The sequence below is a fragment of the Geotrypetes seraphini genome, chromosome 3 (genome assembly GCF_902459505.1).
Source record: "Geotrypetes seraphini chromosome 3, aGeoSer1.1, whole genome shotgun sequence".
Lineage (NCBI taxonomy): Eukaryota > Metazoa > Chordata > Amphibia > Gymnophiona > Dermophiidae > Geotrypetes > Geotrypetes seraphini.
Window position 1 is genome coordinate 300,761,376 of NC_047086.1, and position 15,463 is coordinate 300,776,838.

The 15,463-nt window shown below is 45.0% G+C and overlaps 1 protein-coding gene across 1 annotated transcript in view; it reads right to left on the reverse strand.

Annotated features, from left to right (window-relative positions):
• Positions 1–15,463, reverse strand: part of LOC117357752 — a 245,966-nt gene that overhangs the window by 89,012 nt on the left and 141,491 nt on the right. Inside the window, exon 12 of the mRNA XM_033938800.1 lies at positions 11,663–11,788. Within this exon, the coding sequence (XP_033794691.1) occupies positions 11,663–11,788 (126 nt within the window). The remainder of the gene's footprint in view (positions 1–11,662; positions 11,789–15,463) is intronic.

Below are 15,463 nucleotides of genomic sequence, written 5' to 3' on the forward strand. Positions count from 1 at the left end.
AAACCAGCATGCCACCCACTGAAGTATCATTACAGTACTGATCAGAGACCCCAGGTGCATCCCACCCCCCACCCTGCCCCACCAAAACCCCCCTCCTACCCCATTCCCATCTTCTCTCATCCCCTCGACCCTGTCCCCCAGGTCCCCCACTCATCTCAACCATTCTCACACCTAACAGTCCCCACACACACATCCAAAACCCCAGCACTACCTCCATTCCCCTCTCCCTCCTCACACGAACACTCTCGTCCTCCCATCCACCACCCAGCCCCCCGACTAAAAACTAAAGTGAGAACCCCCACAAAACTCTAGAGGGCTAAAACATCCAGGTATATGGAAAACACATCAAAACAGTGCAAAGAGAGCTGCATAAACATCAAATTGACAAATCTCTCAAACAGGCACTCATCATAATCTCAAACCAAGTGTCCAGAATCCAGAGGTCCTCGCAGTGCAGGTCCCCGTCTCCCGATGGTCGTCGAAACAGTATGGCTTCCAAAAACTCAAGGAGACTGGATAGACTGGAGTCGTGCCACGCAATCAGGTCACATAGGCGGCAGCCAAACATAGGCCCCCAGCAGCAGTGATCAGGACAGAGTCAGCACCACACTGTCGGATGACCAAAACGACTTGATAGAAGAAACACCACCAGAAATCATACGACAGACGCCCATCAGCACTCCTGAGGTGCCGGCAGCTTCTCGAGGAACTTTTTCAGCTCATCCGCCGTACTCATGGTGAAAGTACGATTTTCATGAGTAAGTCTCACTTTAGCGGGTTAAAGAAATGCAAATCTTATTCCCCTCGTGACCAACTGCGAGCAATACGGCGTAAGGGCCCTGCACTGCTCCGCGACTTTGGTGGAAAAATCTTGAAATATCATAATCTTAGCCCCTTCATAGGACAGAGATCTGTTTTTCTTGAACAGGTCCAACAGACGCGCTTTGATTGCATAATTATGGAATCTGGCCAGCACCGGCCTCGGACGGCCCGGTCCGTCTCCATCACGACGCTGACCAACACGATGGACCCGCTCTACCACCACCGGTCCTGCCTGCTCCACCAGGCCCAGCTCCTTTGGCAGCCATCTTTCCACAACGTGGAGAAGCTCAGAATCTTTAACTGACTCCGGGAGCCCTATCAGTCGGAGGTTCTTTCTGAGGGCCCTGTTCTCCTGGTCCTCCACTCTCTCGAGCAGTTGGCATACTCGGGTCTCCAAGGAGTCAAGCCTTCCATCTGCAACCACCGCTCTGTCTTCTTGTGCCGAGACCCGATCCTCCACCTGCTGGATCTGCGTCGCGTGGCCAGCCAGCACATCTTTGATTTCCTCCATGGAGGCATGTAGCTTGGCCAATTTATCGTCTAACAGCTGAGAGAGGTTCCGCATGGATACTTGGAGCATCTCATCCAAGGTGCAGTCCACTGGCGCCTCCGTTTGCGTCCCTGCCATTTTGAGAGCCGGTGCCACGCTGTTTCTTGGGGCCTTCGGGGCTCGAGTCGGCATCCCCCGCACCGCCACCATGAGTCACGCACCAGACGCTCCCCAGCACAGCGGGAGCGATCCCGGAAGTGCAGGAGCCAAAATTTTCACAAATTTACCGGCGGCGGCAGGCGTTAGGGGAGCCGAATGGTGCAGGGAGGACGGAGCTCCGCGTTCAGGCATCCGATCAGGTGCCGGCCATCACGTGACCCCCCAATTTGATAGTAATTCTATCAACTCCAAAAAATTTCCTTTGTTTGTTGATAACATATCCTCTCTGTGACCACGGAAAGGAAGGTTTTGTTTAGCCAAAAACATAATTACATCCAAAACACGATGTAAAATGTCTCTCCAGTATTTTCTCTCTTTATCCATTTCCACTTCATGAATTCTATCAATAGTTTTTTGGAGTTCCAGTCCCCTTGCCAAGGTCTTCCATTGTTCTAAGCAGAAGAGATGTTGTTCTGATCGCTCATGTTCAGGGACTTTAGGATTTAATTTCCACCAGTTTTTAAAGCCAGTTACAAAGACAGATGTTCCAGCTTTTGTCTCACTATCTGCAAACAGTCTGCAGCAAAAACAAAACAAGCAATTTTTTGATTTTGAATAAACCATCCAGGTTCTCAAAACTTTTTCGCCCTTTGGTAAAGATTTATAGAACCATGAGGTTGTTAAGTGTCGACTGAATCCTTTGCTCTTTTTTCCTTCTCGCTGACTAGCAGAGAAAGGTCCATTTTTATTTTGAAAAGGTTCACTTCCCTTCTTAACCAGGTTAACTCTCAAGTCATCTGGAACTGGTACTGGCCAAGCAGCGATATCGCAATAAAGTAAAATTTCATGCGCTATTTCTTCAAACTCTTGGTCTTTACTAGCATCCCTTTCTTCTCCACTGTTATTTTTATGCTGTTGGTGTTGACTCTTGCTATCAATTAGATTCTCTTCCTCAGTGTCAGTGCTTATAGATGACGATTCACTGTCTTCTTTCAGTTCAGGGTCATCTGAATCTTGCGTTTCTATTACAGGTATTTCGGATGTGCCAGCTTGCACTTCTTCAGAATCTTCTTCATTACCTTTATGCGATGCTGAAAGCATTACATATTTCAACATAGATCCAGATATTGATTCAATCGCCTCCCCTTTTGCTTTTTTAATTTTTCTTTGTTGAGCTCCACTAGGTCGATGTCGTTTCATGTTAGTACAGAGTCTGTACGTCAGTTGCTGGCTTCACAATAATCCAAATGACTGTGACTCTGCAAGTTCCTGCAGTGGTGTTCAGCAGCACTGTCAAAGAAAGGGGGGAAAATCCATAATGTATGTTAAGAAGAAATCACTTAATTGACAGAGTTGGTTAACATAGTGTATGAGAAGAGATGAAGCAGTGGTGGAGAGTACAAGGATCAAATAGCCTGAACATTGCTAAATGAATTGGTAAAGGCTGAACAGGAATGGGGAGGGGCGGGGGGTGATTAAGTGTTAAAGTTATTAGATGATCAGAGAGGGGAAGAAGTAAAGGAGGAAAAATTAGAGTGAACAGTTGGAGAAGTTGACAAGATCAAGGCAGTGGCCATTCTGGTTAGTAGGGATAGTGGAGCATATCTGGAGACTGAGTAAGAAAGTTAAAACAACAAACTTAAAAGCAACTTAGAATTCTCTTCCATTTTTGTTCCCATTATAAAAAAACACTGATAAGTTCCCAGGAAAAAAATACATTAAAATAAGAAGGGAAAACAAAGGCCCCTACAGATGAGAACATAACATAAGAATAGCCTTACTGGGTCACACCAATGGTCCATCATGCCCAGTAGCCCATTCTCATGGTAGCCAATAGTGCTGCCCGATTCAGAGAAAAATATTTCATTCGATTCGATTCACCCTGTTGAATCGATTTTTCGATTCGATTCACTGTTAATGACACCTCTTTTTAAGTTTAAACAAAGTACAACAATAAATTTCACAACAACAATAAATTTCACAAAGTACTTAAAAAAAAAATCACATTTTTCCATTAAAGCAGTTCTGGAGACATTTGCTTGAACAGTCTTTTTTCCCAGTCCATAAGCAAGCAATATGAAAAAGATTTCCTTAATTATCTACTCAAACATTTTTGCTATTTACTTTAATTGTACTTAGACTATTATTCAGTAGAAAAAAAATTTAGTTTGTTCAATCAAGCAGAACATTCACTCATAGAAGTCCAATGTCCACACAGGATTTGATTGAACAAACCAAATTTTTTCTACTGAATAATAGTTTAGGTATACTGAATAGCAAAAATGTTAAAGCCACACAGAAAAGCAGTAAAAGTTAATAGGTTCTCCAAGTGGGAACAACCTGATATCTCAGCACTTGAGGAAAAGCCCACGTAATAATGTTTATAAGATAAATCATATAAATGATTATACTGAAGTAGGGTGTCCTCAGCGTGAGAGGTAAACGAGAGGAGAGAATTCTCCAGCGCTTTACACAATAAGGCACAGGTTAATCACCCTCTGCCTGCAGTGCACACCATCATAGGACACCTCAGGTGTGCTCAAATTAATCAATGTGATAAATTAAACAGTGATAAACAATTGGTCAATCACAAGAGTGCAAGATCAAACAGGTTGTTCCCACTCAGAGAACCTATTGACTTTACTGCTTTTCTGTGTGAGTAGATAATTAAGCAAATTTCTGATAGCCTACAGAACTGATTCTCACCTTCCATCCCCAGCCCCCAAGACTTACCAGACCCCCCCTGCCGATGTATTTACTTACTGCCTGAACTGGATATTAAATCGTGGGGAAGAGAGGAGATATGCGGGGAAAGAGCCAGCCAAAACTAGTATTTGTTGCTGCTGAGTGCCGAGGTCTGCTGCACGAGGTCCGTTCGCTTGCCGCTTGACTCTCCCACTCCTTTCGTTTCTTCCAATGTAATTTACTGTTTCGCAAAACCGGAAGTTACATTAGATGGGAAGAGTCCGGCGGCACGAAATAGTCCGAACTCGTCGATTCACCTGATTCGAATCGGTGAACCGATTCGAATCGTGAATCGGGCAGCACTAGTAGCCAATCCAGGTCACTAGTACTTGGTGAAAACCCAAAGAGAAGCAACATTCCATGCTACCAATCCAGGGCAAGCAGACTCTTCCCCCATGTCTTAATAACAGACAATGGACTTTTCCTCCAGGAATTTGTCCAAACTTTTCTTAAAACCAGCTACGCTATCTACTTTTAACATAACTTCTGGCCACTTCATTTTTAAGCTTAGATCTTTCCTTCCAAACAGAGACCTTGCTAGATGTCAAATACAGCACAAGGTAACTTCACATGGACTTAACTGTGCAGGAAATGAATCTCCTCATACACCCACCATATAGTGCAAAAATGTGCAAAGGTCTGTTTTTTTCTTTCGATCACTACATAGCCTAATGCCACACAAGCAGCGCTGTTACAAACATATTCTGAAGGTCAATGCTAAGGTTGACAAAGTTTCCTTCCTTGGACCAGAAGGAGATACTGACAAACCACTGGAAGAGATTCTAAAACAACTACCCAGAAATAACACCCAAAGACTCACTCAGTGTGTAAACCAGTTGAGTGGAGTGGACTAACTGGGGGGTGGAAATGGACCCGGAGTTTGCTCAGCAGAATTTCCCAGATCACCTCTTCCTCTCAACACATTGACACGTTGCCACCACCACCACTAGGAACACCTCACCAGGTAGGCCAGCAATACTATAAACTTTATAAAACACATTATTATATTTTCTTATAAAGCATATATTTTAACTGAACTCAGCCTTGCCATTCACAAAAATAGAAAAGTTCCCATTTCAAGCTGTCTCATGTACACTTTTCAAATCTAACATATTGTAATCACAAAACAGAAAATAAAATTATTTTTTCTACCTTTTGTTCTCTGGTCAATATTCAAATCTTGTTGGTCCCAGGCTCTTGTTGTCTTGCTTGCCAGGGTCTCCTTTCTCCGTGCTAACCATCCGTCTGCCATCTCTGTCCTCCCCTTCTGTTTCCTTTCCCTCTCCCGGAGATCTGGCATCTTTCCTTTTTTTTGTCTCCATCCACCGATTCACCTTTTCTCAACTCCCCACCACCCCAGGATCCACCATCTCTCCCTTTCTGTTCCCAACTATCCTCCTATCCAGTATCTCTATCCCCCCTCCACACCATCCCCTGTTTCCAAGTTCTCTCCCTTTCTGTTCCTTCCCTCCATAAATCCCATTATGCACCATCTCTCTCCCACTCCTCTGTTTTTAGACCCATTATTTCTAACCCCCAAAGTCTGGCATATGCACGTATCTTTGAACCCCCTTCCCTCTCTCCCTCTGTGTACTTTTACACCAGGACCCCCCTCCCCCGAAGGTCTGTCCTCTCCCGAAGGCCTACACCCCACCCCTGAAGGCCTGCACCCACCCCAAATGCCTGCACCCCCCCCGAAAGCCTGCACCCCCCTGAAGGCCTGCACCCCCCTGGAGGCCTGCACCCCCCCCGAAGGTCTGTACCTCCTGAAGGCCTGCACCCTCCCCAAAGGATTGTACCCCCCCCCCGAAGGTCTGTCCTCCCCCCGAAGGCCTACACCCCACCCCTGAAGGCCTGCACCCACCCCGAATGCCTGCACCCCCCCGAAGGCCTGCACCCCCCCCCGAAGGCCTGCACCCCCCCCCGAAGGTCTTTACCTCCTGAAGGCCTGCACCCTCCCCGAAGGATTGTACCCCCCACCCGAAGGTCTGTCCCCCATGAAGGCCTGCACCTACCCCGAATGCCTGCACCCACCCTGAAGACCTGCACCCACCCTGAAGGCCTGCACCCCCCCGAAGGCCTGCACCCCCCTGAAGGCCTGCACCCCCCTGAAGCCTGCACCCCCCCGAAGGTCTGTACCTCCTGAAGGCCTGCACCCCCCTGAAGGCCTGCACCCCCCTGAAAGCCTACACCCCCCCGAAGGTCTTTACCTCCCACCCAAAGGTATGTCCCCCCTAAAGGCCTACACCCCCCCAAAGGCCTGCACCCTCCCCCCGAAGGCCTACACCCCCCCCTTAAGGCCTACACCTCCCTCTTAAGGCTTACACCCCACCCCTTAAGGCCTACAATACACCCCCCATCTAGTACTGTCTAATGCAATTAGGTACGGGTCAGGAGGCCAGAGGGGAAGCAGGACATTGCAGCAATTCCCAACTGACCCTCCCCCCTCGCCCTCTAAAGCAGGAGCCGGCTAGCAAGAGGAAATTGCCGATCCTGCTTTAGGGGGGGAGGGTCAGTTGATAATTCGGGAGGCCGATTTTGGGCTTTTTAAAAAATTGATTCGGGCAGAAATAAAATAACAATAAAACCACCGCCAAGCAGCCCGCGATACTCACCCTCGGTTCCTGCCTTAATTGCAGTGTCCCACGCGGCTCGGGCTCCTTTCTTGCTTCCACCCAGCCGGAAACCGGAAGTTGCTGACCAAGCTCCGACGGCGACGGGGGTTGTGGCCGTGGGTGAATGGAATTTGAGAGAGGGCTCAGGCAGGATCACTTCGGGGACTCGCGGAAGCCTTGGAGTCGGGCCATAGCAGGGAAGTTCCCGGACCGTGACTCCAAGGCTCGAGTACCCCTAATGAGCTGGCACCCGGGGCGGCCCGCCCCCCCGCCCCCTTAGGTACGCCACTGCCTACACTAAAAGTAGGCATGGTTAGGAGTGGATCATGGGCATCTTTTAGAGTTAAGTGCCTGTTTGTGAATTAGATGCTCTGATACTGGCACTTAATTTTAGGCATAGAAAAAAAACCCTGGCATAAATTGGAGACACCTAAATGTTAGAATGCTGAGTGCCACATAAATATGCTTAGGTGATGCTAAACATGATTCTATAATGAGCGCCTAAATTTTTAATGATCGATGCCGATATTGACACCTAATTTAGGCAGACTTTATAGAATGAGGGCCTTACTTTTTAAATTTTACTTGAGTAAATTTTTAATTTGTTTTACATTATATTTTTTACTTTTAGTTAAGTATCAAAATATGCATTTATCTTTAGTCTTACTTAAGTACTTTGACCTAATACTTTAAACAACACCGTTCAGATCTTAGGAGCCTGATGCAAAAAGCTTTTCTTAAATCTTAAGACTTTTTTCTGCCTTTCACAGAAGGAAACTGCCAAATTACAAGATCTTCTATTTTTGTCATTATTAACGAATTGAAAATGAGACAGCATACAGACTGGGCAGTCTCCATTTTAGAACTTTTTTAGAATGCAAGAAAGCTTAAACAAAATTCTGGCTTCCACTAGGAGCCAATGAAGCTAGCCATACAGCAGTGTTCTGAAGGACCAATTCTCGATGCTAGTAGGGAAGCTGAAGACCAGAACGCTGAGGGTAGCGTTCTCAGAGATTCTGCCGGTACCCAGGGCCAATGAGAAGAGGCAGACGAAGCTGCAAGCAGTCAACAGGTGCACAACTGGACGACGTTCTGGGGGAAGAGCAAGCTATACAGGAAGGATGGACTCCACCTCAGCGGAGACGGAACAAGGCTACTTGCAAGCAACATCAAGAGAGAAATTGAGAAGTTTTTAAACTAGGAAGATAGGGAAAGACCAAAGTCGACCAAGAGTTGATGGTTTGGGAAATGGTATACCCGGAGGATACTGTGCAGGAAGATAGTGGGGAAGACTCACCTGATGAATCAAAAGGGATGCAAGAAAATAACAGGCCACAAACTCAAGTGTATGTATACCAACACAAGAATCCTAAGGAATAAGATGGGGGAATTGGAAACTATGGCACAAAAAGATAACCTTGACATCATCAGCACCACGGAATCATGGTGGAATAAGGAAAACGTCTGGGACACTGTTCTACCAGGATACAAGCTATACCGCAGAGACAGAGTAGGTAAAAAAATGTGGGGGTATTAAGGAAATTGAGTCAACCGAAGAGAACACACGCCGGAAATAAAAAAATAAGGTAGAGTCTCTATGGGCCCAAATTCCAGGAATAAATGGAACGGAAACGAAGAACGGCATCTACTACTGACCCTCAAGGCAGTCCAAAGAAATTGATGGAGAAATTACATACGAGATTAAACACAACTGCAAGGGAGGCAACACAGTTATCATGGGCGACTTCAATTATCCGGGGATAGACTGGAACCTAGGCACCTCCTGCTGTAGTAGGGAGTCCATGTTCCTGGATGCTGTAGGCCAGGGGTGTCCAATGTCGGTCCTCGAGGGCCGCAATCCAGTCGGGTTTTCAGGATTTCCCCAATGAATATGCATGAGATCTATGTGCATGCACTGCTTTCAATGCATATTCATTGGGGAAATCCTGAAAACCCGACTGGATTGCGGCCCTCGAGGACCGACATTGGACACCCCTGCGTAGGCGATTGCTTCCTGGAACAACTCATCAAGGAAAATACGAGAGGAAATGCAATTCTAGACTTAATTCTAAATGGAATACAAGGACTGGTGCAAGGCGTAGAAGTAGAAAGGATGCTGGGAAGCAGTGATCACAATATGATCCGCTTCAACCTGGACACAGGGGCAAAACATCGATCCAGAACTATGACCACGGCACTGAACTTCCGAAAAGGGAATTATGAAGCGATGAAACTCATGGTGGGGAAGAAGATTAAGAAGAGGATAAGCACTGTAAAATCGCTAGAGCAAGCATGGTCCCTTTTTTAGGACACAGTCACCGAAGCGCAAAATCTATATATACCGCATATCAACTAGGGATCCAAGAGGAAAAGGAACAAGGAACCGGTGTGGCTCACTGTAACGGTGAAGGAAGTGATCAGAGACAAGAAGACTTCATTTAAAGAATGGAAAAGGTCAAAAACAGACGAAAACTGGAAAAAGCACAAACAACATCAAAGAAGGTGCCATAAAGCGGTAAGAGGGGCCAAAAGAGATTACGAGGAAAAAATAGCTAAGGAGGCAAAAAACTTCAAGCTGTTTTTTTCGATATATTAAGGGGAAATGACCCGCGAAGGAAGCAGTGGGGCCATTGGACGACCCTGGAATAAATAGAATGCTAAAGGAGGACAAAGCCATCGCCGACAAACTAAACAATTTTTTGTGTCTATATTTACCAAAGAGGATATACGCAACATACTGGAAGCTGACAGGCTATATACAGGAAAGAAAGACAGGAAACTGACAGGGTTGACGGTCAGTCTAGTAGATGTATGCAGGCAGATTGATAGGCTTAAAATCGAGGACCGGATGGCATCCATCTGAGGGTTATCAAGGAACTGAAAGGGGCTATAGCTGAACTGCTCCAATTAATAGCCAATCTGTCGATCAAATCGGGAAGGATTCCGGAAGACTGGAAAATGGCGAATGTTACGCCGATCTTCAAGAAAGGTTTGAGGGGAGAACCGAGAAACTACAGACCGGTGAGTCTGACCCTGGTACTGGGAAAGATGGTAAGAGGCGCTGATAAAGGACCACATCATTGATCACCTAGACCAGGGGTAAGCAATTCCGGTCCTCGAGAGCCGGAGCCAGGTCAGGTTTTCAGGATATCCACAATAAATATACATGAGATAGATTTGCATGTCAAGGAGGCAGTGCATGCAAATCCATCTCATACATATTCATTATGGATATCCTGAAAACCTGACCTGACTCCAGCTCTCGAGGACCGGAATTGCCTACCTCTGACCTAGACGGGCACAATCTGATGAGGACCAGCCAGCACGGCTTCAGCAAAGGAAGATCTTGCTTGATGAACTTGCTGCACTTCTTTGAGGGAGTAAACAGGCAGATAGACAAGGCAGATAGACAAGGTCCCGCATGAACGACTACTTCGAAAAATTGTGAGCCATGGAATCGAGGGTGAAATATGGATTAAAAACTGGTTGGCAGATAGGAAACAGAGAGTGGGGGTAAATGGATAATACTCAGACTGGAAAAGCATCACAAGTGGAGTGCCACAGGGTTCGGTGCTTGGACCTGTGTTCTTCAACATATTTATAAATGACCTGGAAATTGGTACGACAAGCGAAGTGATTAAATTTGCAGACGATACAAAGTTATTCAGAGAAGTGAAGATGCAGTAGGATTGCAAAGACCTGCAATGTGACATACACACGCTCGAGAAATGGGCCGTGACATGGCAAATGAGGTTTAACGTGGATAAGTGTAAGGTGATGCATGTTGGTAAGAAAAATCTTATACACGAATACAGGATGTCAGGTGCAGTATTTGGAGAGACCCCCCAGGAAAGAGACTTGGGAGTACTTGTCGAAAAGTCAATGAAGCCGTCTGTGCAATGTGCAGTGGCGGCAAAAAGGGTGAACAGAATGCTAGGAATGATAAAGAAGGGGATCACGAACAGATCGGAGAAGGTTATCATGCTGCTGTACCGGGCCATGGTATGCCCCCACCTGGAATACTGTGTCCAACACTGGTTGCTGTACATGAAGAAGGACACGGTACTACTCGAGAGGGTCCAGAGAAGAACTACTAAAATGGCTAAAGGACTGGAGGAGTTGCCATACATTGAGAGTTTAGAGAAACTGGACCTCTTCTCCCTTTAAAAGAGGAGACTGAGAGGAGACATTATCGAAACATTCAAGATAATGAAGGGAATAGACAGTAGATAAAGACAGATTGTTCACCCTCTACAAGATAGAGAAAACGAGAGGGCACTCTCTAAAGTTAAAAGGGGATAGATTCCATACAAACGTAAGGAAGTTCTTCTTCACCCAAAGAGTGGTAGAAAACTGGAACGCTCTTCCAGAGGTTGTTATAGGGGAAAACACCTTCCAGGGATTCAAGATAAAGTTAGACAAGTTCCTGCTGAACCAGAACATATGCAGGTAAGGCTAGCCTCAGAGCACTGGTTTTTGACCTAAGGGCTGCCGTCTGAGTGTACTGCTGGGCACGATGGACCACTGGTCTGACCCAGCAGCGGCAATTCTTATGTTCTCTGTAGTGTTTGCAACAGTTGATTAGAAACATCAATATAGCTGAGATTACCACAGTCTAGTTTTGATAGTACTAATGACTATATTGTTCTACATTAAAATATTTTCTTACACACCTTAATTTTCTTATCAAAAAGAGCGAGCTTTTAATAAGAGCATTAATTTGAATATTAATATCTGTCATTTTATGTGTATATGTGAACTTTTTCAAAGAAAAGGCTGTTTCTAGGCTTTGTATGTCAATAAAAACCTTTTGACCAACAGTGGAACTAACCTTTCTGATAAAATGAAAAGTTCATTCAGTAAATGGTCTAACCCCTGCTGAAGGTAAATCAGAGCTTCATTTGTCCTTTCTGCTGAATCATCTTCCTGTTCCATGAGAGCTAAGCCAGTATAAACCCTAATGAAAGAAAACAATGTTTAGAATGTCAATGAAAACAAAATCTTCTGCAATAGTTCAATACATATTTAAATTCCATAATTTCTATGTCATTTTTTCTATGCTTGGTATTAAATTAGGATCTTTCTGTATCTGGGGCAATGAGTCATAAGGAGCAGCAAGGGTTTGAACCTACAAGCTCAGGGTGCTGAGGCTGTAGCTCTAACTACTGTGTCACACACTCCTGTTTTCTTCACTTCCAATGATATATTCATCTCTGACATTGATCTTTATCTTTCAGCTTTTTTTCTATTTTTCTGCCCATTCATATTTCATTCATTCTTACTCTTCAGTCTTCAATCTCCCTTTTTTAACTGCATTCACCTACAGCTTTCCATCATATTCCCTAGTCTTTCTCCCTCTAACATCCAAAATCTCCTTTATTTCTCTGTTCACCATCCAGAATTACTCCATCTCTCTCTCTTATCCTCATCCAACATTACCCCATGTGTCTCTCTCTTCTCCCCATATATCATTGCCTCATATCTCTCTTTTCTCCCCAAGCATTACCCATCTCACCCATTCTCTCACTGTCTCCCCACCCCCCTATATTCAGCCAGTGGCAGTCGGCATTTTTCTAAACACTAACCACTGCCAGTTAAATTATGCCCCAATATTCTGTACTGGGCCATGTTCGGGCATTGGCACTGAATATCAAGGCATAATTCCAGACGGCCAGGCCAATATTCAGTCAGTCTCACATAAGAGTTAGGCGGGCCTAAGTTGAATATCGGGCTGGAGCTCACATAAGTATTTTTTTTACCTTTAAGAACTCCTCCACACATTGAATATTGGCTTTGACCAGCCAAAAAAGTGGACCAGTCAGGGGCAGGCCAGGGAACGGTGCTGGGGAGGAGACGGCTCTTATTTGCACTCCGGAGATATTCAGACAGGGCCCACATACAATGAAAGCGTGAATCTAGGACAGCTCAAAAGCTGTCTTGACCCCCCTCCCCCCTCACAATACTCCTAACAATGTCTCTTTTCTCCCTCTCTTCCTCCATGCATCAAAGTACCTCCCCGCTGTTCATCCTCTCCCATGTATAGGTTGGCCCCCCAGGCCTATCTACATACCTGGTGGTCCAGCGTGGAGTCTTCAGGTGTAGGAGCTGTCCTAAATTCACCTGCTCATTTTATGCAGGCCCCAGTTGAATATCGCTGGATTCCACATAAGCGCTGGTTCCTCCCCAGCATTGTCCCCCTAGCCCGCCCCTGACCGGCCCCTTTTTTGAGGGGCCAGTCAGAGCTTATATTCAGCGGCATTGCCCAGCAGCACATAGAAGAAGCTGATCCTGTACATCTTTGCGTTGTTTTTACTGTTGCTGCCGCCAACCTGGAAAGACAATGGTCCCCTTAGGACTGTCAGCAGAGAAAAGAAAGGTGACAGGGCACATGTAGGGGCACCTATGCAGATTGAGAAGAATAATCCAAATTCATAGTTACCTGATGTTAGGGTCTCCTTAGGATTCAGCACCCCCCAAAAAAAAAAATCTAGGTGTTACACTGAAATCTTCTGCATGGTGTGCAGCAGCAACCAAAAAAGTAAACAGAATGCTAGAAATTATTAGGAAAGGGATGGTAAATAAGACCAAGAATATTATAATGCCTCTACATCACGCCATGGTGCAAAGTCACCTTGAATATTGTGTTCAATTCTGGTTGCCATATCTCTAAAAAGATATAGAGGCATATTTTCAAAGCACTTACAAAGTTACATAGTAACCTATAGAACTTGGTAAGTCTAAGTGCATTGAAAATGAGCCCCATAGCAGAATTGGAAAAGGTTAAAGAAGAGTGACTAAAATGATAAAGGGGAAGGAAGTCCTCTCATATAAGGAAAGACTGAAGAGGTTAGGGTTCTTCAGCTTGGAAAAGAGACAACTGATGGAAGATATGATTGAGATTTACAAAATCCTAAGTGTAGAACAAGTAGAAGTGAACCGATTATTTACTCTTTCAAAAAAATACAAAGACTAGGGGACACTCAATGAAGTTACATGAAAATACTTTTAATACAAATAGGAAGAAATATTTTTTGTCACTCAACGAATAGTTAAGCTCTGGAACTCATTGCCAGAGGATGTGGCAACAGTGGTGAGCGTATCAGGGTTTAAAAAAGGTTTGGAGACATTCCTGGACATTCTCAAAACAGACTTTCTAGATGTCTTTCTGGTAACTTTCTCTCCAGTGTGTCTAAATCTTAAGGTGGTATGTTAGAGGTAGGTTTTGGTGGGCTTAGGGCGGGCTTAGGATTTGGACGTTCTGCAAACATAATCAAACTTTTAACAAAATGTTGGGGGCATCATTTAAACATTTGGGCTAGACCTATTTTAAAAAAAAGAACAAAAAGGTGTCCAAACTGACCAGATGACCACTGGATGAATTAAGGCACTTACTCCCCACTTACTCCCCACCTTGGTCAGTCCAGGATTAAACATTTATGGCCCTCTGTACTCCTCTGTTCTTTGAATTGTTCTGCCGAGCAATGGCCATGAAGGAAATGCACATTGGTCACTGTTGCCATCAGATCCAAGACTGGCCTGCCCCAGAGCTGAATGACCTAGGTGAAGGCCTCATTTCTTAGGCTCAGTTCCACTGTGTTCATCCAGTTGTAACTTAAAATCTGCCTGAACATTCTCCACTTTGCAACATCAACCATTGACAGGTCCCTCAGTTGAGTTTCAGCCCATTCCAACAGAAGTGCTGCCTTGAATGCCACCTGATGGGTTTTTGTCCCTTTTGGGGAGTTTACTAAGCTACTGCTATAACATTATTGGACAAAATCCATACCTCTTCTTTGTGGTGAACTAGATACTGAAAAGCTTGCAGTGTCAAGCAAATCGCCCTAGTTCCAGATGGTTTATTGACTAAGATGCCTTTTCATTAGACCAGTGACCCTAAGCTACTTGCCCCAGGCAATGAGTATTCCTCTTTGAAAGGCTCATGTTAGTTGTCACCACCATTCACTATGGAATGTCAAGACTTCACCCTCTCTGCAGAATGGGATCGTTTAACAACTAATGAAGGCTTGATCATGCTTCTCCCCAGAGCGGAAATCACATCTCAACTTTTGTGACTTAACGACCCCTGGGATAACATGGATGTCTGAAGGGGGCACATGTTTGCCCTCAACCATGGATCCACCTCTATTGTTGCTGCTATACAGCCAAGTAGATAAAGGTAGATTGACGCTTGAGATCTCGCCTGGCTGAGGAGCTGTCTTACCTGGTTCTGTAACTTCTCAGCCCTGTCACATGGTAAATTTCACATATCTCTTGAAAGGGAACTAGCTTGCTCTTAGCCAAGTTGAACTTCTAGCCTAACTTTTCCAGAAGAGGAATTATCTGTGTCATCATTTGCTTGCTTTCTGGAAAAGACTTTGTTTGGATTATCCAATTGTTCAGGTCCCAAAATGGCTTGTTATTGTAAGTCAAAGCCACCACAGCCATCACTTTTAATAATGTACAAGGAGTTGTCGCCAATATGAAAGGTAGAGCACAAAACTGATAATGCTGTCCCAAAATTGCATAGCAAGGTATTTCTGATAACATTGTCTGATGGGTATATGTTATGTTCATTAAAATAACTTGATATGCCACCACTCTTCATCAGATCTAGGTGGTTTACAATAATAAT